General features: G+C 40.3%; 1 protein-coding gene across 6 annotated transcripts in view; it reads right to left on the bottom strand.

Annotated features, from left to right (window-relative positions):
- Positions 1 to 23,715, bottom strand: part of LOC124410968 (forkhead box protein P1-like) — a 213,351-nt gene that overhangs the window by 16,358 nt on the left and 173,278 nt on the right. For 5 of the 6 annotated variants that reach the window (XM_046889731.1, XM_046889729.1, XM_046889728.1 and 2 more), the window contains 3 exons: positions 6,268 to 6,798; positions 5,859 to 5,921; positions 966 to 1,215 (listed from right to left, as the gene is read on the bottom strand). In XM_046889731.1, coding sequence (XP_046745687.1) covers positions 966 to 1,215; positions 5,859 to 5,921; positions 6,268 to 6,798 — 844 coding nt within the window. The remainder of the gene's footprint in view (positions 1 to 965; positions 1,216 to 5,858; positions 5,922 to 6,267; positions 6,799 to 23,715) is intronic. The other variant, XM_046889734.1, reaches the window with a different exon arrangement.

The raw sequence follows: 23,715 nt of genomic DNA on the forward strand, positions 1-23,715 counted from the left end.
GTTATTTGTCTCCATCTCTCTCCTCTCTCTCTCTCTCTCTCTCTCTCTCTTTTCTCAACAATTGACCGGATCGTCAACAAGGCTCGGCACACTTGAAAGCAACAAATACGCGGAATCGTGCATGAGATAGATGGATATCGGACTTTGCGCGGTTTGCAAATATTGAAGAAAAACACACCGCAGAGAGAGAGAGAGAGAGAGAGTATATAATGGTGTATCAGTTATTGTACGTGCTCGTATAATTAACAAACTAATCACGTTACCGTACCGTGACGTGTCGCGTATTAGAGCGTTGTGGTAAAGTACACATAATTCCGTAACGGCAACATAACTACTTAAGAGTGCAATAACATTACTGGTATTTACCACGTGTCCATTAGGAAAGTGCGCACTGATGCGCGTGTGTCAAGTCGTCTGAATTTTATTGGCCGACAGTTAGAAATCCAATCGCAACTCTCACAAAATGTCCCTAGGAACCAACATATAACGGTCGGCTCCTAGGGACATTTTCTGACAGTCGCGATTGGTATTGGGTCGGCTGCTCAATCAGGCGATAACTGTCAGAAAATGTCCCTATAAGCCCACCGTTGCTTTTTGGCTCCCAAGAACATTTTCTAACCGTTGCAATTGGTATTGCGTTGGCTGCTCAATCATGTGGTACGTATCACAAAATGTCCCTGGAAGCCAACAGCTAATGGTGGGCTCCTAGGGAAATTTTCTGACAGTCGCGATTGGTATTTCGTCGACTGTTTAATCAGGCGATAACTATCGGTCAATAAATTTCACACGAAATGGCGCTAATAATGATGATGATGATAATAATAATAATAATAACGATAAAAGAAAAGAAAAGAAAAGAAAAAAGGAAAGGACAAAATTTATCCGACAAATAGACGAGAGACACCGCGCGCGGTGCTGATAAATCATTGCATTCTGACAACTCAACGACGACTCAAGTCACTCACCCGACGAGTGATTATGGCTCTGAAGACCGAGACCCTGCTGCAGTAGGTACTGTCGCTGGGTAATCTGGAGCTGCTGGATTAGCTGTTGCTGCTGTAGCGCGAGCTGCTGAAGAGGTGCCGACGCCTTCTTCTTGTCCGCCGTCTGCAGTAGGTGTGTTTGTTGTATTAAATTGAGTTGCAGCTGCTCTTGAAGCTGCTGCATAGCTTGTTCCAACTGCTTCCTACCCAATTCGGCGAGCTGCTGTTGGTGCTGAAATGGAGAAATCCACTATCGTCATTATCAGGCGTTGTTTTTTATGATCGGGCGAATATACAAGGTGTCCCATTTTAAGTTTAAACACAATAATGTCTTGCCAACAACGCATTTGAGGGAAATAAATATTTGAAATGTAATCATAATTTTTATACTGTGGACATATAAAAGGTCATTTGAAGGTTAACATTGCTTTTTTAAATGGGAAAGTGTAGTCTTTTCCTACAGATTTGGATTCTATGCAAAATACAAAAAAAAAAAAAAACTATTTCATCATAACCTTTTCTCCCTACGACGTCAATTTTTCAAGATACCTCAAAATTAATGAAGGTACTTAATGAAACGATAAATTGATTAGAAAAAATTTATTTCAATACATATAAGACGGCATCTGAACAAGAAAACTCAATCGAACTCTTTTTTGGTTTTATCGTCAGCCATTCATTAAAATGAGATTTGGCCCTACAGCATTTCCGTAATCCAGTATCTCGATCCTCGTCTTCATCTTCCGGCGCATCACATTACGACTAAAAAGGGTCAGTTAGGCACAAGCGCGGAGTGTTGTTAATATTCCAGGGGCAGGCAGGGGGGGGGGGGGGGGGTGAATATAAACGCGTGTGCTCAAAAAAGGGTGCAGCATAGAGGGATGAAGAAAGACAGAGAAAGGAAAAATAGGGGATGGAAAGAGGGGCAGACGAAGCTTTCCTCCGGTTCACCCTTCCTTCACCCTCCACGGAAGGTTGCGCGACAAATAATTAAAAATCAGATCAATAGTGTAACACTCACCCTCTCTCGCGACGGGTTGAGAAAAGTGGTTGTGAGTCGTGCAGATTTGAGGATCCTGCGTTACAACGAACGGCGGTGTTTAAAAAAACATGGATAATAAATTGTTGCGAGGTTCGTTCATTGTTTCCTTCTTCTTCTGTTATTATTTTTCTTTTTTTTTACTTTACTGTGTATACCTACTTACTCTGATCTCGAAAAACGAAAAAGTCCCCCCTTCCCTCCCTGCTCGCTAATTTAAACGTTGCCCCATAAAACACATCCCCACTACTATTATAATCGCTACGTAATTATTATTATAAATGAAATTTCTTTTCTTGGATTGATAATTATCGCAGTGGCTACACAGCCTGTATAAGTTATATATGTATACTTTTTTTATTTTTTATTTTGTTCATACTGTTACGTGATAAACGGGAGTTTCGTTGCGACGAAGTATGCGAATTGTAAGTATATATATATATATACACATAAGAAGAATTTAGAAATAACATAAAGAATAAGAAAAGTTCAACTTAAATATCTTCGGGCATGGTACCCCGATGGGTAACCCGGGGTGGAGTCTTGGGGGGGGGGGGGGGGGGGGGGTAGGAAAAAGCAGGGTGAGTTCGGTCTCCAAGCAATTAACTATCGCCATCAGCCACTCACCCCCTCTTTCTCTCTCTCTCTCTACTTTCTCTCTCTATCTTCCTCTCTGTCCGCTTGTTTGTCTTTGGTGTTCGTCGTCACGAACGCCGTGGTTCCCACCCTGCTGCCCGCTTCCTTCCGGGCAATGAGATGCCCCCAACCCCCGGTCCCTTTTAATCCAACGCAATTTTTTATTTATCAGTGTATTTTTCAACGCTAGCACGCTGTTATGAGATAAATGTTCCTGTTTTGCAAACAGTTGTGTACTCGTGGATGTACGTATATATACATACGAACAACAGTTATTCTGTAAAGCAGATTTTTTTCTCCGCAGTATTTACACCTTATGGCGCTCGTCCCACCGTTTGTTAATATACATATATATATATTTTTTTTTGTTCCCTTTTCTTTCTTTTTTTCTGCCCTCTGCTTTTTAAAGAGCAGAGAGAATTGACAAAGGTTCGTAGGTGGAAAAGGATTAGCTCCACGGGGTAACAAGCTTCGGTGGTAATTTGGAGCAAAGGACGTTACTTCCGGCGATTTGGTGACCGTCTGACCTTTTCGCAGATCCCCGTTACCCGGTGTAATAATATCGCGGCTTGGGGTGTCTAGATGTCTGAGGACCACGGCCAGGGCGCAGCAAGTTGAGTAAACATTGGAAGCTTCCAGAAAATACATCAACATCGTCTATGGGGTATATGTACCATTTTGGGATATCTTAGCACCGTATGTGTGGCCATCAATTGATCAATTTTGTGGACATATAAATTGCGTGTAAATGAAAACATGCCCACAAATGCCACGAAACTGATAAGTTGGCTCTAATAGCTGCACACTTTGGTTTCCAAACATTTAGGTGGTCAAAAGATCCACTGATATTGGTTTAGATGATATTCTTGCTGATAAATTTCTGTACACGGCTGGCCAAAGATGGCGACTATCAGACTTTGTCAATATTCGTTGCACAAATATCACTGAATTTGTGGCTTTTAAGATGCTTATAAAGAAGGGTTGTACACCTCGAAAACGCGGGGATGCAAAACTCCTATACCGCTCAAGCGATCAGAGTGAAACTTGGGCAATTAATGCCTTATTGTGGCAAAAAGTGGAGCGTCTTTTTACTTTTTCTAAATTTTGAAAAAAATTTCACAGATTGGTTACCACTCACAGAAATTGGCCGAATTTTCACAGTTGCACTGAATGGATCGACCTATCCGGTATAATGCCACTCGGCGGTGATGAAACACACATTTTGAGCCCAGTTCCATGAGATTTGATGGTGAAATGACGAAATGGTAGCTGATCTGGTTTTCGATTATGAAGAACACCGAAATCTCATTTTGGCGACATTTGTTACCGACATTATGCGCATGCCGGTAACGTATGCGTATAATGTCGGTGATAAATTACCGGCAGGCATGAAAGGTCGGTAATAAATGTCGCCAAAATGAGATTTCGGTGTTCTTCATAATCGAAAACCAGATCAGCTACCATTTCGTCATTTCACCATCAAATCTCATGGAAGTGGGCTCAAAATGTGTGTCTCATCACCGCCGAGTGGCATTATACCGGATAGGTCGATCCATTCAGTGCAACTGTGAAAATTTTGCCAATTTCTGTGAGTGGTAACCAATCTGTAAATTTTTTTTCAAAATTTAGAAAAAGTAAAAAGACGCTCCACTTTTTGCCACAATAAGGCATTAATTGCCCAAGTTTCACTCTGATCGCTTGAGCGGTATAGGAGTTTTGCATCCCCGCGTTTTCGAGGTGTACAACGCTTCTTTATAAGCACCTTAAAACTGGAGTCTATAGATTTACAGGTGAAAATAGTTCGCTATCACATCGCAGCGATGGTGATAGGGTGGCAACAGCTCATCCTGTTTGGGATTCCAGAGCATGAAAACCAGGCCTTCCCCTAACCACGTACGTGTTATTTTTATTCAAACTTCACTGTTTTTCCTTCACCACGAGCCAAACGGGGTGGCGTGGCGGACCTTTCTTCTTTCGCACGAGGTCAGGGTGTTCGGTGTGCGCGGGGATGAAGAGAAAAGGCTGTTGAGCACACGAGGAAAGCATTTCGTTCCGTTGATACGCGAATATCGTTATGATAACAATACAGAAGGGACTGTCTGTTTGCTCAGGCCCAGAATCAACCCTCTTCCCGCACCTCTCACCCCCTGCTCACCTCTCAGCGCCTCGCTCCTCAGCCGAATAGTGTCGATGCGTCTGTCCAGCTAACTGGGCTTCCCTTATTTCACCCTGGGTTCGACGAAACAAGAGAGAGAGAGAGAGAGAGATGGCTATTAACAACGCGATGTGCATCCGCCGTGGGGACGAAAAGTGATGTAGATGTATAAATTTTGTTTGTCAACGCCATGCGTGGTGTGGGACAGATGTGTCCCGGTCGAACGAAGCGTTCCAGAGAGAGAAATGAAAGGTGCTTGGTTTTTTACGCAAGTGATTTTTACACTCCCTCCTATCTTTGGACAAACAATGCCAATTGTGTATTCTGACAGGGTCTTAAGTAATGTTCGGTTTAATTAACTTTTCATCAAGGCAGTGGTGGGAGTTTGTTGTTTTATTTTTCGTTCCCCGTCTTCTTTTGCTTCTTCTGTTTTTTATTCGCCGATGTCCCGAGAGCCAACTTGAGACCGCCGCCACTTACTGCGTTATTATGATTAGGTTTTTCATAATTAGAATTACTCTCCGATCAGCAAGGGTGGTAGACGTCCTGGTTGTTGGCGGAGGTAGGAAGGGTGAGTGTTTGGCGAGATGGCTGAGTACTTCTCTTCGTATTGGTAACGAGATAAATTTATGGCGAGAAAACGGGACCGAGAGAAAGAGAGAGAAAGAGAGAGAGAGAGAGCGAGAAGGAATTCTCTGAGATAGTTGGAAGAAGGAGAGCTAAACAACATCATCTCACCAAGGTGGTAAGAGAAATGAAGAGAGAAATAGAGCGCGCGGATGTTTGCACCAGAAATTTATTCCATGGAGCCATACGGTGGCGGTGCTGGAAGGACCGGCGAAGGGTTATACTTCTTGTGAAAATATCATGATAGGTACACACCGGAGAAAATATTTGCTGAGGAAGGATAGACGGTGGGGAGAGAAAGTGGCAGGCCGGGGATGAAAAATTTTCAAATTCAATTTCCTCGTTCCGTTGACCGATCTTCTATTATATCAACCAACAAACTAAGACAAAGAAACACAGAGTAGAGTCTTTCACTTACGTTTTTTAACGACGAGAAGTAGCCGAATCTCTCCTGATTAGCAACGTGCTCGGATGTCGAGTCCTGAAACATGGTAAGAAAAACATACGATGTACTCCAAGCTCGGAACAATATTCAAAGCGTTCAGGATCTGCTGATAGCAGCTAGGTTAAACTTCGCAATTTTGATAACCGAGATTCTAAAACAATGATTACAAAAACGTGCTAGACTCTGGATAAAAATTTTTGATTCACCAAGCAAAAGTCGTCAGGGTAAGGTTTACGAGTTTGAAATGGGATTCAAAGAATGGAACAAAAGGTTCCAAAGAACCCACTCATGAATCGACATCCTTGTACAATGTAAGAATCACTAATTTCCGAATATTCTTTTCATTCCCTTAGGAAATAGAACAAAGATTTTTAGTGGAAACATGACGAACCTGATGATGTTGCTGCTGCTGTTGCTGCTGGAGATAGAGAGTGTGCTGTTGCATAAACGACTGTAGCTGGCTGGGGCTGAGAATGTGTTGCTGTAGGAGTTGTTGCATCTGATGAAGCCCACTTGCGGGGCTAAGCATCATCTGCGACGTTGTTTGTGGTAACTGTTGCGGCGGCCCTCCAGGTGATTGTCCCTGACCAGCAGGGGTTGGAGGACTGCCCTGTAGGGGAGCCTGAGGACTCTGTCGGGGGCTCGGCTGGGAACCAGGAGCGCCCGAGCTGGGCTGTTGGGACTGCTGCGAAACGATGGGTTGCTTTTGCTGGGTCATCGGTGCGACAGTCAGTGGATGGTGCCCGGGAGGACTGAGCTTCCCATTGCCTTGGTATTCGATGTTGCCCTCGCGGTGCTGCTCGCTGTCAATCTCTTCACGAATCCGATCACGTTCTCTACCGTCACGGTCTCTACTCGCGACTGATGCTTCACGCGTCTCTTGTTGCTTCAAAGCACTGAACAGCGACGCCGCCTGTCAATGTTAAACAAATAAAGCACGGCTCGTGAGAAGGTTATACTCCAAGTTGGACGGCTATGCGCCGTTGAGAAGAGGGTACGTGGCTTGCACCATTCTATCCTCTCACACAAGCCGACGACAGTCCTGCAACATCGAACTGTTCGAGAATTCATTTTTTTTTAATGGGTCACACTTTCGCATTGCGATCATAGGGTATTTGGAAAAAATTCGAAAACGGTACCAGAAGCCATTGCAGTTGGTTGAATTGGGACATAGATGAGATTGATTGCTTCACTTAGGTATGCTACAACTATCTCTTCATGAAAGACCACATCGGACTGATGGTCGTAATATTCCTGGTATTATATTTCCACAAACTGCAGCAATCCCGATTTGAAGGATTGCACCTTGCAGAGGATCAGACGAAGTCCTGAGGGTATTTGCAACAGTGGTGTCTGCATTATGCAGTCTATAGCTATCGTTCACTGGCGAACAATTTCTACGCGGACCGAGCGCTTGGCGAGGTTGAATGGGTTCAGGGTAAAGAGTTTTCCTTTATTTTCAACAATATTGATCTTATCTAATGGTATTCGCTATGGAGCTCGAGGTAGCTTCGCCAGTGTTTGACTGACTAACGCTGCTGGCTTTTCCATCCCACCCACCCATCCACCACCCTCGGCTCTTTCTCTCTTCCCCGAAGTAGCTTGCACGCTGCCACTGTTTACACGGTGGGATTTGTTTTATCAAGTCCTATTATCAAGTAGATCGCGGAGTATATTCAAGCAAAACTCTCGACGCTCTGCCCGGTCCAGGAAAGAGAAAGAGAGAAAGAGGGTTGGACGCAGTGAAAACGCGAAGCGTGAGAGGATTAGGCGTGTGACGGGACTTGGTGGAGTCCGTAGATATTCTGCTGCTGCAGTCAAGAGTGTCGCGGTGAAATTTTACCGAAAACAGTTTTCGTCCCGTTCCCGTTGCCCGTCGTCCTTGCTTCTGGGGCACCTTTTCCTCTACCACTACCAGAAATTCTGCCACCTCTGCGTCCTATGCTAATCCTATTTGTGTACGATTACGTATGTTTATAACATGCAAAGAAATTCTTGGCGGAACGTTATCAATGTTTAGTCAGGAGCGTGGCCTCCCAGAGTAGGTATGACGGTGTGCCGTTGCTGGTGCTGCTTGGTTGGCGGGTTCTCGACTGAAGTGAAATGAATATACCTATATGTGCACGGTGAAGAAGAGAGAGAGAGAGAAAAAAAAAAAGGAGAAAAAAAAGAAAAAAGATGGAAACGGAAAGAAAAATAAAAAGGGCGCACGAAGAGAAAGGGGGACAGAGAATGAATGAGCGAGTGTGTGGCAAGTGAGTGAGTGGGTTGGCGAAATGTTGTTGAAAAGAAAAACAGACGTGTATAGGTGGTAGGTTGGTAGGTAGGTAGGTAGGTAGGTACACGAGCAACACGGCAAAGGGGTATTTCCATCTTTACTCCTCGAAAGTGGATTGAAAAAATGTTTCGTTGGGCCTTCTTCACTTATACCACAAATATTTGAGATCACTGTTATCCTCCGGCTGCAGTCTGCATACAGTGGGGAACGTTCCGGTAGTAGTAGAGAAGAGAAACGAACATGGCTACTCGGAGATATTGAGGTATCCCATTAGGCACCCCAAATATGCTTTTCGTTTAGCCTCGTGAAGACATCCATATTTCAATCCACTAATTAATATCAGCAGTGAGCCGTGATAGTCCTAGGAAATGGCGGTAGAAGATGAAGAAGAAAAAGAAGAAGAAGAAGAAGGAGGAGGACTTGACTTTCTCGAGGAGGAGCTTCCGTTCTCCACGAAGAAGATGTACGGAACGGCAGAGGGCGGCGGCACCAGACGTCAATGAGCGAGTCTTGTGTGCCGAGAGAGAAAAGTCCAGGACCATCGAGTGCGGATAAGAGAGGTAAGACTCTTTTGGGGAAAAGGTTAAGCAAAGCTTGAGCATTGCTGCCAGCTATATGGGTCTCGGTTTGTTGGCAGTTGAGATTTCTCGGGTTCTCTTATCTGCTGGAAGGAGGAGAGAAGGAGAAGGAAAAGTGCGCCGCCGTCTTATATTTGAATCTTGCGTTTACCGGGTCCGTCTCTCTTCTCTACTCTTCTCTTCTCTTCTCTTATGCCAGACACCAACACCGAGTGAGGAGGAACCCTCGCCAAAGACGCTCATATCTTTTATATATTAGAATTCTTACCCACCTACCACCCTCCCCGGTGTTTACTGTTTGGCTTTATTCTACCCGACTTCCCCTCCCCGTATTTTCCTATATCTACTAACCCTCAAGATCTTCCCATGCCTCTCCGCTGCTCTTTAAATCTTTGTGATGCGGCCACGTCTCTTATTTTCCTACCGCGCTATGTGCACGCTCGGCATATTGCTAGGCCTTGTTGTTTCTGTTTTTTTATCTTCCCTTTCTCTCCGGAAGGGGGTTTTTGGCCTTCTCTCTCGAATCCTTTCTCTTCCCTTCGCCCAAAAAAGCACCCCGCAGCGAATGGGATAGCCGAAAATTCTTCTCTTCTTACATTCCTTTTTCTGTTATTTTTATTACACACCAACTCGAATAACAAGACGGTGTTTACCGAAATAACAAAGAATTCGGGCCCAGGTTCCCGGGACGTAAGTAAACCGGCCTTAAAACAATTGCCAATCATAATCCAAGATGGTGGCGGTGGTGGTTCGCGGGGGCTGGAGCTTATTGTTTTTTCTCACCCCCTTTTGACAGTCGCTCACCCCGCTGTTTCGCCTAACCCCAAACTGGGATAACCTTTATTAAAGGTACGGTTTAGCTATACCTATATTTACACACGGTTGAACAACAGACGATTGACATTTTATGTGGATATTTATACGACGCTTGACCACTTATATGACCTTTTTACTCAATGGGCACAGATTTGGCCAGACTGTGATAAATTTCGAAGCTTTTTGTCGAGTTCAACTAGCTCCTCCAACATATCGTGTTTTAGTCTAAAATTGCTGATCAGTCATAGATGATGGACATTATAGATGGTGAAATTGGACAAATCTAGCGTCTAACTATGTATGAAGGGGAATGACAGTGACGAGAATGGTGAAACATGGAACGATTCCAAAATTTTCTGTGTTTCAGTCTAAAATTACTGATCAGTCATAGATGACGGAGAGTATAGATGATGAAATTGGACAAATCTAGCGTCTAACTATGTATGAATGAGAATGGCAGTTGCTAGAATAGTGAGACAAAAAACGATACCGAAATTTTCCGCGAGCATTATCGACTTTGTTTTTTTCATTGAGGGACAGTTTTTCCCATTCCATGCCCGGTTGTTCTCTCGACTTTTATATCCACCGAATAAGAAACACTGTGGGTATAAGGGAAGAAGGTGTTCGCGTCTCATTGCGTATTCCCGTGACTGCAGTGCAATCAGACGCGACTCGACGCGGGTTTGTTGACGTTTGTCATAATATTTTAATATTAAATTGGAGTTTCTTGAGCGTCGCGGCGTTTCCTATGCGCGTCGCTGACGATAATCAGACAACGACGTCTCTGCGCGACAAACTGCGAGAAGGCATGCTGTGTTCGTCTCTCAGCTTTGTATACTTGGTGCGTATTTCCCCGATGTGTCGCAGCCCGGTTGCTTCCATGGTTTGAAGAAGCGCGAAGGAAGGAGACGGAACGAGATAGCGAGAGGGTGGGGGGGGGGGGGGGGGGAGCAAAGGGTGAGGAAGGAGGCGAGAATCCTCGAAAACGTCGGGGTGGCCCCCCTCAAATTGAATGCGGAATATGGAATACAAATTACGGTGCAAGATATGGATGTAGAAGAAGAAGAAGAAGAAGAAGATGCAGAGAACGCGAGGATCCCGCTGCAGTAGGCAGTAAATAATTCAGAATTAACCTCGAGATATTCGCGGATAGTTGAGATTATACCTATATATTATATTCATATACAACACAGCTGTACTCGAAATTTATTTACATTGTATGAGGTGAGTTCATACTGGAACCTACTTTCATATTTCGGTTACATAAATTTCAACAGTACAATGTTTTTGTGGAAAATTATAAAAATTCCATGACTTTGTTTGAATTTAGATTTATTTTACGTCTCAGAACCAAGATAGTTTTTTTTTTTTTTTGTTTTCCTTTCTTTCTTTTTTTTTTTTTTGACTGCCATGAACTTCGTGCCAATGAGAGAAAATCACGAGAAGAATTAGCGAATGTCCAAATCACGTTTCGCGCCACATTATTATTCTACGCAACCGTTGCATCCAACTTGTGGGGTTGATGTCAAAATTATCTCGTTCTGTAATTCTGCGACGTTCGTGAATGTAACGCGTCAACGCAGTATATTCTGCAAACTCCTTCAATCCAACGACCGACCGATGACGTGCGTCAGACTGAATCTCATAAATTTCTCAAATTCGCGAGCTCGATTTACCAACGTTTGAATCAATGCCACCCTTCCTCATCTACATTTACGATTTAGACACGCTTGAGGAAAAATAAAAGGATAGAATTGAAGAATTTTTGTCAAGCGAAGGAGAGAAGAGAAAAAAAAAAGAAATTAAATATTTGTCGAATAATTGAGCGACTGAAAAAGACTGAAGAACACCGGTTAATATAGCTATACGATACTAAGCGATGAATAAAATAAGTTTTTTTTTACATTACGTTTCGTTACTTGATTATTGTTGAAAGAAAAAGGAAAAAAAGTGATAGATTTTCATTTAGTTTTTCCATCAAACCAAAAAAAAAAAAAAAAAAAAAAAACAACACGTTCAGTACTAGGCGAACGAATGAATAGAATGAAATTGCTGGTCAGTTATCACTTCGTTTATTCATCACTTGAATCTAGTGTGTTTTGGTATCTAATTGATTCAGAATCTCTGACACGAGTTTATATAATTCAAAGCTCGTGGATTGCTTCAATTGAATAATAAATAATTGATGAAAGACAGAAAAAAAAGTAGGCAGGGTGAATGGTGACGGAAAGATTGAAAAGTTGAAGCGAAGTAAAAGGGGAAAAATGTCCTGGTCTATTATTGGTATGGCTAGATCGCATTTCCCGGCTGTATAATTCAATAGAATAGCCAACGGATTGACAATGAAGTATCTCTGCAGGCAGCCCATTCTATCGGCTATCAATTAGCATGTTTGAACTGAGATTCGAATTTCCCGAGGTCCATCCGGAGTTCCGCTCTTATTCGTCTACTCCTGTTACCGGCGTTGGTGCAACTCCAGTGCATCCATCGAACAGTTTCATTGAATGATTGAGCTCGATTCTCCAACGGTCTCTTGTTCTCCCCTGCAGACTCGTTCCCGCGTACTTATCTCCTTTATTTTCTTCGTCATCGTGCTTTTACACACTCTCTACACACTGTTCCCCAAGTCGAAAATCATCTCCAACTTCTAATGTGACAGTTTTTACTAAAAATAAGTCAAGCGAGATCGCGATCTCGGCGCCATCTCGCGGAGAAAAACTTTTTGAGGTTATGTCGCATTTCTCCACCTGCAGTTGTATAAGATTCTTTTTGACGTGGAAAAAGATCTTTTTTTTCTTACCAATTATTCATCTCTCCAGAATAAGGATTGCCGAATTTAACCGTCACAGTAGCGTCACCTGATGATCAATTGCTCACCCAGCTTGTTGACAGTTTATACAAGAACGTCTATCCTTTTTTTGTCTTTCTTTTCGTAATCATAATACAAGAATACCGTTAATCTTCTTTTTCTCAAACTTCAGTCACGGCGAAAAATCGCGATCTCGCCGAAAGAAATTTTTTGAGGTTATGATTACGTCGTGCTTCTCCATTTGGTGAAAACTTCAGTGCATTTTCACTGTCCTCCGATTACTTTTGACGCGGAAAAAAATATAAATTTTTTCAAATGATATATTTCACTTGTTTTATCGCTCAAGAACATAACCAGCAAAATTCTATGATTACAGTAGCGTCGTTTGATCAGTTCACTGACGTAGCCTGGACGTATCTTCCATATAATGTCTCACCCTATTTTTCCCCGTATAGATATAAATCGGAATTGCAGAATATCGTTAATTTACTTTTACCCCGTATCATATATTCCGGGAGTGTTTTTCTCCCCCGCCCCGCCGCGTCTTTCGAGTCTGCGAGCACATTTCAAATTTCTCATTTCCATTTCCATATACCGTGCGTGAAAATGTGGAATCAGAGGGTCCGCGTGCAGTGAAATTTTCACCAACAGGACGGGAAATGATAGCGCGTTGCTGTAGAGAACGCAGCAAGGAGGCGGGTCTCGTTGCATATTTGCATGTGCGTTACAGCAGCAACCTACACAGGCTGCCTCGCCGTTCATGTTTGTAGATTCGCTCATCCGTTTTGCAAGCAAACCCGCAGAATGCTCGAGGAATTATTCCCTTCGATGCACCATCCGCGGAATTTCACCCCACCTCACCCCCTCGCGTCTCCGTGCCATTTATACCAACCACCCCCCCCCCCCCCCCCCCCCTATCATTCTATCGCTAATTCTTCCGTCCTTTCACCGCGGATTCTTCAACGCCTCCGCAGCATTCTTTCCTAAGCTATAGCCGTCGTCGGGCTTCGTTGGCCTCGATTGGAAAATAGAGGGTGAAGAACGAAAGGGTTGAAAATCGGAATTTCCGGTTGGTTTTTTTTTTTTTTTTTTTTTTTTACTTTTCTTTTTTTTTATCTTCTTTCGACACGCGTCAAAGTAACGCGATGCTCGGAATTTTAACTCGTCGAGTTCAGGGGGCAGGACAAATATCGACCGAGAAGGTTGCATAAATAAAAAATGCAAAGAAATATTTTCGCAAGCTTAAGGGTTTATCCTGGTGTAAAATTTTGAAAATATATGTATTGTTTTTTTTTTTTTTTTGCATTATTCGATAGTATAGACGGGATATTGTATGGCCTGCATGGCCGATTGCGGATTGATCGTAAATAAACGATTTATATAAACATTCCGCACTCGAAACTTTAAGCGAGTGATTCGATTTGTCACAAAAAAAATCACAGCAATTAGCGTATTTCAATTATGGAATAAAAAAATCGCTAAAATCAGCAATTTATCGCCTCAACTTCACACTAGGACGATCCCTTAATCCTTGACTCGCAGAAAAAAAAACAAACAAAAAAACAAAATGTAGCCATAAAAAATTAACTTCTCCGAAAAATCGAGGGAACTCAGTGTTTCGAAGATAAGAATTCACCTTCAGACTTCCTCAGCAGCACTGATTGCATAAAGGAAAAAAAAGGAGAAGGAGGGGGTGGGGTGGAAGTGAAATAAAGAATGCATCGCTAGACGTTTGTATAATTTCGCGAAGCTTCGCCATCGGTGCTGGGCAAGTTGAACCTTGAAGTAAAAAGAGAGAGAGAGAGAGGGAAACTGATTGTGAGGCTGAGTTTGTGCTTGAGCTTGAGCTTGAGCCCGAGCTCGGGGTTCAGGTTTCGGGTATGGTTGCCAGACAAGCTGTATACAAGAGTTGTTAATGAAAATCAAACAACGTAAAAATTACGTTTCACAATTGGCGGCGGCGAGGCGATGAGGAGGCGAGGAGGTGTGTGCCCAGGTATCCCGACCACCCTCCTTATGAACCCGTGCCTACACCCACGCACGTCTCGCTCGGCAAAAGTGGAAAGTGAAAAGTGTGTTGGTAACGAGCTTTTTCCCTTTAGTCAGCCTTTTCTTCGCTCGCCGGATCCACGAGCTGTATCAGCTTAGGAAGGGAAAACACCCCTCGGGTCGTTTCGAATTTTCTCCTCGATTCAACCCTTCCTTTTATACTTCTGAGGTTGATCGTCTGCTGTCGATAACACTGGTCAACAGTGCTTTCCTTGCCCTCGATCTTTGAGTGGTCTTTCTTAGTAAGATTTTATGTCAACGACTCTGCCGGTAAGCGTAGTTTTTCGAAATTTCTTACAGTTATCTGTTTTATCGACATTCTCATATATGACTAAAAAAATTCCGAGTTTTTTTTTCTTCAATATTTGATGTTTATCAAAGAAAATACTGCACAAATTGGCAAAAAAAAAAAAAAAATTTGCATGTAACTGTTTGTAACCTCAAATTTTGTACCGATTTATAATTCAGTATCAATTAGTAGCTGGATGAATTATAAAGTAAGAGAATATCTCGCGGCTCGCTCATTTCTCGACAAGCCTCAGAAAGCTCCGTGAGAACCTTCAAGACTGCTTGCGAGATAAAAGAAAAATTGACTTGACAAAATTTTTTTTTTTTTTTTTTTAAATAAACAATTTCTATCGTCAACCGTCTGTAAGTATCCGTTTTTTTTATTGCTTCGTTTTTGTTACATCAGTACTTGGAATAAATCATTTATTTAACCTAAGACTGTTGAACGTTGACACACTTTTTGAAAAGTTTCACGCACATATTTTTTGTTTTTTTTTTCCCTTCAATCGGTCTTATAGACGTGAGCGCATAATTTTTAGGGGTTGGATTTTTGTTTTTCTGTTATTCGACTATTACCCGTAAATTAGATATTCACATGATTTATACGCCGTAAGTTGTAGGTTGGAAAAAAAGAGAAGAAGAAAAAAATAAATAAAGAGTAGAAAAAGTTACCATGAAAAATGAAAAATATTGGCGGCAAGATGAAGTTTTCAAAGAAAATAAACTGCATCGGAAAAACGTTTGCGGCACGTTTGATGAGGGGTTAGGTTGGTGGATTAAGAACAAAAAGGAGAGGTAAAGAAAGGAGAGGGTGAAGAGGAGGCAGCAGAGACCCGCGGGGTTAGCAATCTCGTGAGGTAAGGTAATAATAATTAATACGTAATATAATTAGCATGACGAACGAACGAAAGTATAAAAAGGCAGGGAGGGCAGGGAGGGAAGGGAGGTAGGCGTCAGATGAATCATAAATAAGAATAATAAATAGTAAATAGAGAGGGAATGAGCCCCGGCAGGGCATCGCAGCGTCGAGGGGTTGGAAAACTCTCCCTGCAGGTACATAGAAGGAAGGGAAGAGGGCAAAGGAAAAGGAAAAGGAAAAGGAAAAGGAAAGGGGATGGCGAAGCCTCCCCGAAGCCACCCTTCGAAAAGCTTACTGCAGCTAAGAAACAATTGAGGGCGAAACTGCGGTTAAAAATTACCTGATATTACTTAAAGCCGGCCTCAAACTGCTCGCCTCGGAAAATCCTCCGCGTTTCACCCCCTGAAACCCCTTTCGCACGGCGCTGATTTTGTGCACAGCTTGGGTTCTTGATGATACAATTAAAACCCGGCAACATCTCGACTCGGTTTTCCGACTCGGAAAATTATCCGATATTTTTCATCCCGGTACCCGCGAGACAGACTCGAACCTCCCCCTTTTCTCACCCTCACGTCTTGCTGTAACTTACCGTCCGAGGAACTCTCGACCCAATCTTGGATTCTTCAAGCTGGATCTTAATTCCGGATCCCGAGTCGCGATTCGGATCGTCGGAGGAGGGAAATAAAGATGACGAGGACGATGGAAATTTCAGGAGATATTCAGGTTTCCAGAAAGTTGATACTTTTTGGTTAATTTCACCACAAGATAATTCCTACGTTGATTAGCTATTCGCGAAACTATTTTTCTCGTAAGATGCGAAGATCTATTTGAAAATAGAAAAAATAATAATAATAATAAGCATCCGAGTTATAAACGAAAACTTGAATTCAACCTTTCGACTTTTGGGATTTGATGAGCTTTAATTCCCTTAGAAAGTCCCAAAATAGTGTTCCTATATTTTAAGTATAACCTATACAAAGTTCCGATAATACGTAGAGCCTGTATTCAAATTTTTAAAAATTTAAAAGTTTTAGTTTGCGATAAGACCTGGATGTGGGTTTTCGGGATCGATGATGACGAATCTGGAATCAGATTTTCGAAATGTAAGATGGCGGGTCCAATATGTCGGACAAAAATCCAAAAAGTTACTCTACGCAACCATATTGGATCCACCATGATGAATTTTGAAATTTTGAGTTCAGATTCGTGATCAGTGATCTCGAAAATCCTCGAACACGGAGTTTCATCCAAATCAAGTGACTTTTCGGATTTTGATCTACCATCTTGAATTTCTAAATCCAATTTCTTTTCTTTTTTTTTTTTTTTTTTAAACGTCAACTACGATTTTCCCGGAGGAAAAATTGTATCTCATTTGTGTATTGAAATTTGAAGAATTAGCTCAATTATACGTGAATCGGTAAGTTTTTTTTTTCCCTTTGTAGAATTTTTCTTCTTTTCTGATTTCGAAATGACGGGAAAAGTTCAGTGAATACCTTGAGTAGGTATGGACTTTGAAAAGGAGGAACGAAATTGCAGACTGGTTGCGACGGTCTTTATATACATTATATATACAAAAGAGATGATTATAGTGGAACGAGTAGAGAGAACTAAAGTTAAAACGATTACTGTGTTTAATATTCATTTATGGTTTAACGTCTTGAATATTACCATTGACATTAGAGATACAGAGAGAGAGAGAGAGTGAGAGAGAGAGAGGAAGACTTGAGGGAGCAGGCGAGAGAAATTGAAGAGAAATTAGCAAAAGAGAGAGAGAGAGAGAGCGATAGAAAGATAGAAAAGAAAACTTCATGGTAGAAAGCTGTACAAATAAATCTAATAATTAATGTAAATAGTATTTATCGAAGGAGTAAAAATCGTTTGAAAAAAGATAATGATTTGTTAAAAAAAAAAAAAAAAGAAAAAGTATGATAAACCGATTATGTAGACATTTTTTATGGTAAAAACAATATTACTTAGATGGATTTTAGTTTTTTTTGTATATATATATTTTTTTTTTAATATCCAGAACCTTTTCATCAATTCGCGTTCGTGATTTACTATCTTTGTTTCACCGTTAGCAGACGACTTTCCTTCTTTCACCCTCTCGTCGCTCTCCTTTCAATCAGAGATTCATTTAAATCGAGTCACACGCAATGTCTTAAATACATTTTATTTTTGTATCGAGCCTGTTTTATTGCGTTTGGATGTTAATACCGTTGTATCGTATATAATTTCAACGATACTCGGATAACTCAATTCGACAATCAAAGCAACGTTCGATTGCTCAAAGATTTTCCGCGGTATAATTGAGTAAAAAAAAAAATTTGCCTATGGAAGGATTTTTCATTGTTTTATCGTTGATTGCATCGTAAAGATTGGATTAATTACTCAAATGTGAGTGTGAAAATTTCGAAGGAATATCTTATTCGCATCAGGATAATAAATTTGTGAAAAACAAAAAGTTGAATCTCGATCGTTATGGATAAACAATAATTCACAGCCGATGTTCCGATATATTCTATGTATGTATAAATTCTGCCCTGCTGCGGCAATGAATACATAACACGTGTGATAAATTTCTAACACACTTTACACACGTATCCAGACATTATATTTCACTGTTTCCTTATCCCTCTCCTTCTTCTTCCACTTCCAGTTTCTCTTTATATTTACGTTTATTCCAATTTCGTGCTTCGAAGATCAGCAATTTATTCATGTGTGCTTTCATACGCGCGTGTACATCTCGTCTCTATCTTTGCATACAGAGTGAATTCCTAACGACTGCATGGTCCATTCTCTGTCGAAATTTCATGCGCATGCGCTACAATACGAGAGTAACTCTTCGTCAGGGCGACCAATCGTCACTGATCACAACTGCTACCAACAACCGTCAAAATTTTTGAGGTTATATAAATCCCGGCGACATGGCGTCCAAGTTTATGACGGTTGGTCGCCCTGGCAAACAACTGATCTTGAATTCCAGCGCGTGCGCATTAAATTTAAGCAGACGAGGGACTCATGCATTCGTTAGAAACTGACTCGATAAATAAAATGTCTGTCCGTTCGTAAATTCGCTTATAACTTTAGAACTACGGAACCGATTACGACAATTTTTTTTCCTATGCATAGCCACACCGTCTGGCCAAGTTTTAGGCTATATTTCGTTACAACTAGATCGATACTTTTGGAGATCTAACGATTTTTGTAAGACAAATTTTTGCTCGACACAAAAGTCCGGAAAAGCACGTGACTATGGCTAATAGTTTAACCACAAGATGCATTTGAAAATATTTACGGGCGTAGCCGCGACGGTGATACATATACGAAAATGCACGAGAGATCCAGGCGCGCCAACTTTACGGACATCCGTATTCAAAGCGACACCCTTCGCGAAGAAACTAAACTTGTCTGCAGGATGATCTCGAATATTTCATATATAATATCAGCAGGGTGGCTTGTATTAACGTGAATACACCATATACGCATAACATACAACGATGCACACCGTGTATTACCATATTTTTCACATAATGCGCCCGCGCGTGTTGCTCGCATTATTATCATCATTATTATTATCATATCGCAGTGCGTATTGCATGACCCACACGCATATGATTTCGAACTTTCCCTCCTCGTATTATACAAGTTCTCCTCTCGATAACCGAGTGAAAAAAAAAAAATTAGTGTAAAAACAAAAACATTGTCGGAATTTTTTCGCATCAAATAATTCGCTCGAGTTTCGGATCGTTACAATTTTCTATAACATTTTCGTGCTATTTTAGCGTGTACGAATCCATTTTTTTTTTTTCTCTATTTGGTTTTACCGATGGATTAACTCTTTCATGCGTACATTTTTTCTCACGTGCGATTCACTTGAAATTTGTAAATTTAAAATGGCGGATCCAATATGGTGGACGTAAATTCAATAAGTTATCAGATTTTGATGAAACTTTGTACTACGTGGTTTTTGGGGTCGCTGATTACGAATCTGAACTCGAAATTTGTAAATTCAAAATGGCGAATCGAATACGGCGGACAAACAAAAACAACAAAAAAACTTTGGACACTGTTTTTAGACTTAGAAATATTTCAGGGACCACGTGAAACTAAAAAATTGCTTTAATAAATAATAAGCTTCTATAATAATAAACTAGCGTGAAATCAAGGGTTAACCGGCGGTTTGGAGAAATGGAAGAATTCTCGAGGAATAAGAAAACTATTCGTAGCTAAAAGGGAGTAAAAAGAGGGTGAAAAAAAAAAATAGAGTAAATTCTGCCGCGCCCCAAGAACGTCTCAATTAACAACGGCATGTGTACCTTGGCCCCTAACCCCCGATAGGTACATACTTAGGCATACGTGTGCACGTTTAATGACAGTTCTACGTGGCTCGAACTCGCCTTAATTACCTCGTCACACCTGGGCGCCCAAGTCGCTTACTGACCACGCCTTTCTCCTCAAGTTGGTTAGTCAACCGTGTAAGCTTCATGCTGCTCAATATCGAAAAACACGCGCGTACAGGTAGTGTCAAAATATAGATATGGTAAAAAGGAAAAAGGAAAAAGGAAAAATGAAGAACAAGATGGAGACACGAAGAAGATTGATAGAAAAAAAACCGAGATGATTATAATGCAACTAACCTATGATTTTACTATCGATCTATATACAGATCATTTTTAGAATACTTTAGCTTTTATATTTTCGGTCTATTTTATCAGGTAAGAATTCTTATTTTTGGTATTTTTTTTTCTTTCTTTTGCTCTGACTGCAGGAAAAGAGAAAATTATATGAGGTGGAAAAAAAATAGAAAATTGCATATTTGAGAAAGAAACGCGGCTTCATGAACGGTACTCAAGAATTATCGTCGATTACGTGTAATTTGAAAAAAAATTTCGTCGCAAGTAAAAAAAATTACAAAAGAATGCATAATATATATATATTTTTTTTTTCTTTAAATATTCAGCTTGAAGATAAGTCTACAGAACGATTGGCGAGAAGAAGAAAAAAAAAAAAGAAAAGAAAAACGATAATCGTCAGTTTAGACATTAACAGCGCGAAATCATTCGTCGAGAAGAAAAAAGGAAGTGGATAGACAGAGAATTGAAGAAAAAGAAAAAAAACGTTGAACATATTGAATTTTGTGCAATATACCTAGAGGTACATTACAAATACTTATATATTGAAAATTATAGGAGGTTTCCACACACGGTTCTTGCGGCTTCGATAAACAATATTCTATATATTTAGCTCGAGGCAAGATTAAAGTGCAACGCTTGATGATGATTGTATATATATATGTAGATACACATGTACATAGGGTGTTCCACGCCAACTCAACCAGAGGGCCGAATGATTTTTCTATTTTTTTATCATCCAATTAGGAATTTTTAAATTTTTAATCCCAAAATTATCTTTGCTAACTAGAGTGGCGCTTTATCGAATTGGTGAAGCCGAACATTTACAAGTAAATTGACTCTTACTTGACGCTTACGATTTGATCCTGTGTTAATCTTGGGTTTAAAAATTTCCAAATTTATAATTAAGTGATTCACTGTGATATTTGAGAATTTTTTCAGATTTAAAAAAATGTGGCATTCGCAATCGACTTCAAATATTTATAAAATATTAACGGTTTAATGAGAAAAAAAAAAAAAAAAAAAATTTAATTCGGGTCGCGTTTTTTTACCGAGTAGAACGTTAGAAAAAAATATGAAATGATTTTGAGACGGTCGGGGTTTAACACTGGTCGAATTGGCGTGGAATACCCTATATATATACACGCATAGCGGTAAGGCTTGATCGTACAATTACGGTATACACAGGCAAACGCGAGGGTCTGTTGAACATAACCTATACATACATCTATTTATACCTACATAGGTATGAGAATGCTTGGGAAAATCCTTGTTACGAAATATGTTTACTACAGGTGAGAAACAAAAGTTGCGGTTAATTGGTCGGTCATTACGTCCCGCTTATATGCCGAAGACCAAATGCACGCTCGCACACACGAATCGTTTCACTTTGTTATCCACGGCTTAAGGCAATTGCCTAACGAACGAACGTGTGTTGGGGTGCATCTGCGCGTGTCTATTATGCTCTATCTTTTTCACTTTCACTATTGATAAGCGCAAAGGAGAGTAAAAGTACGGCGTAATTTTGTTTATTGTTTCATACACCCTTGCTTGTGTATAATTATAGACGTAAACGCGAAAAAGAAGAAAAAGAGGAAGAAGATTGGAAGTCGATTTTTCATCAATGGGAAAAAACGTCAGGCGTTGATACAAAATATTGCTTCCATGAAATTTCAAATTTTGATATTTTTTATTTCAAATATTGAAAATTCATAATCGGTACAAAAAATCGGGTCATTTTTTACAGCAAAAAAAAGAAACGAACCAAAGTATTTTTTCTTCAACGAAGAGAGACGATTTTTTCTTATCGTTTGGAAAATCTCACGTGATCGGAAATGAAAAATCGGTAATTACATATTCGGTGAAGTGAAAAATCGGTATTCGATCGAAATTCTTATCCTCAGTCAATCAGTCAATCAGCATCATACGCCGGGGGTATAATGGAAGTGTCGATTGATTGCGGAAATTCTTATCCACACTTACACGGAGAAAAAGAAGAAAAAAAGACTCGGAAGGTTTCTGTTTTCAACCGATTAACAGGTCGTAGCAAATTTAGCTTTCCTTATTTCGCCATAGACTAATTTTATTGCCATACACGTCACGTAACGAATTACAATGTATTATGGTTTATTATAGACTTATTGCTCCGGGAGATCGACGCTCCGATACCGATCATCGTTTTCCGTTTGAAAAATATACCAATCCTATAAATACTGCTCACGTACGTCGAACGAGCCTCACGAAATCGTATAGTTTTCGTCATCATTATCATTATTGTTATCATTATTGTTATTTTGATTATTTATCGATCAAAAATCGTCGCCAATAACGATCTTGGTACTTTTGCAGGATAGGTTATTCGAAAAGGTGATTCGATTCACCGAACGGCTGAAAAGAATTTCATTTGTTACAGCGATTGAAAAATTTTATTAAAATCGATATCGTTTTGTTACAAAAACTGCTTGAATATTGGTTGAATTGTAAGTAAAAAAAAAAAAAAAAAAACAAAGAAACACCTATATGAGTAACTAATCATATATTTTGTGCGATCAAAGTTGTCGATACTGTATTTTATTCCGATTTCAACGAAAAATCAGTTTATTTGCTTGATTATATTTGTCAAATAATACTGTCAAAAAAATATCGTAAAAATGATATAAAGAAATAAAATATTTTCTGATTTCAGTTAAGGAACCGATTTTCATTTTTTATCAGAACAAAACGTGTTTCGATTATGGTGAAAAAATTGTTAATGAAAAAAACAACAGTTCGATACAAGATAATATTAATCCCCTATTGTCTTAAGGGTTGATATAATTTATCGATTGAAAAAAATCTTAGATTGTTAAATATTTTCTTACGACAATTGAATAACCATTTTAAATATTTAAACGCATTTCAACGATTATTGGAATAAATATTCTTTCGGATTCAAATTTTCCCTTTTCACGATTTTATTATTATTTTTTTTTTTCATGCCTGCTTCTTTTGCTTTTTAAATTTTTCTGTGCGAAAGAAATGAAGAAAGAAAGAAAAAAGGAAAAAAGGAAAGAAGGAATCGCTTGCGCTCTGTTCGCCCCTGCGCTGCGCAGAGTTTCGAGGATGGGTATAATTGAATATTGATATATTGTTATGGATTGATCATACGCGGGATAGAAACGAATTGGCTGGGCCCATTGTCAAAAGCCTTTTCTCGACGCTGTACGCGCCCTTCTAGCGCCACAATATTGTTGCATCCCCTTATTTATTGCGTCTGGTTCATTGATAGTACAAGCAATTCGGTATAACGGGAAAAACCCCGTTGTCTTCGATAAGGGCACCCCCCCCCCCCCCCCCCTCCACTTTGACTGACTGCTAAATTATTCTCAGTATTTCGCTATCCGCTATTTCGAACCTATGGATTTACTTGTTCGACGAATCTTTATTGCACACACACGTAGATCTATATATTTATATATATGTATATTAGGGTGTCAACGAATTTTTGCCCCCCCCCCTCCCACCCCCCAAATCAAGTTTAAA

This window comes from Diprion similis, chromosome 10, assembly GCF_021155765.1.
Source record: "Diprion similis isolate iyDipSimi1 chromosome 10, iyDipSimi1.1, whole genome shotgun sequence".
Lineage (NCBI taxonomy): Eukaryota > Metazoa > Arthropoda > Insecta > Hymenoptera > Diprionidae > Diprion > Diprion similis.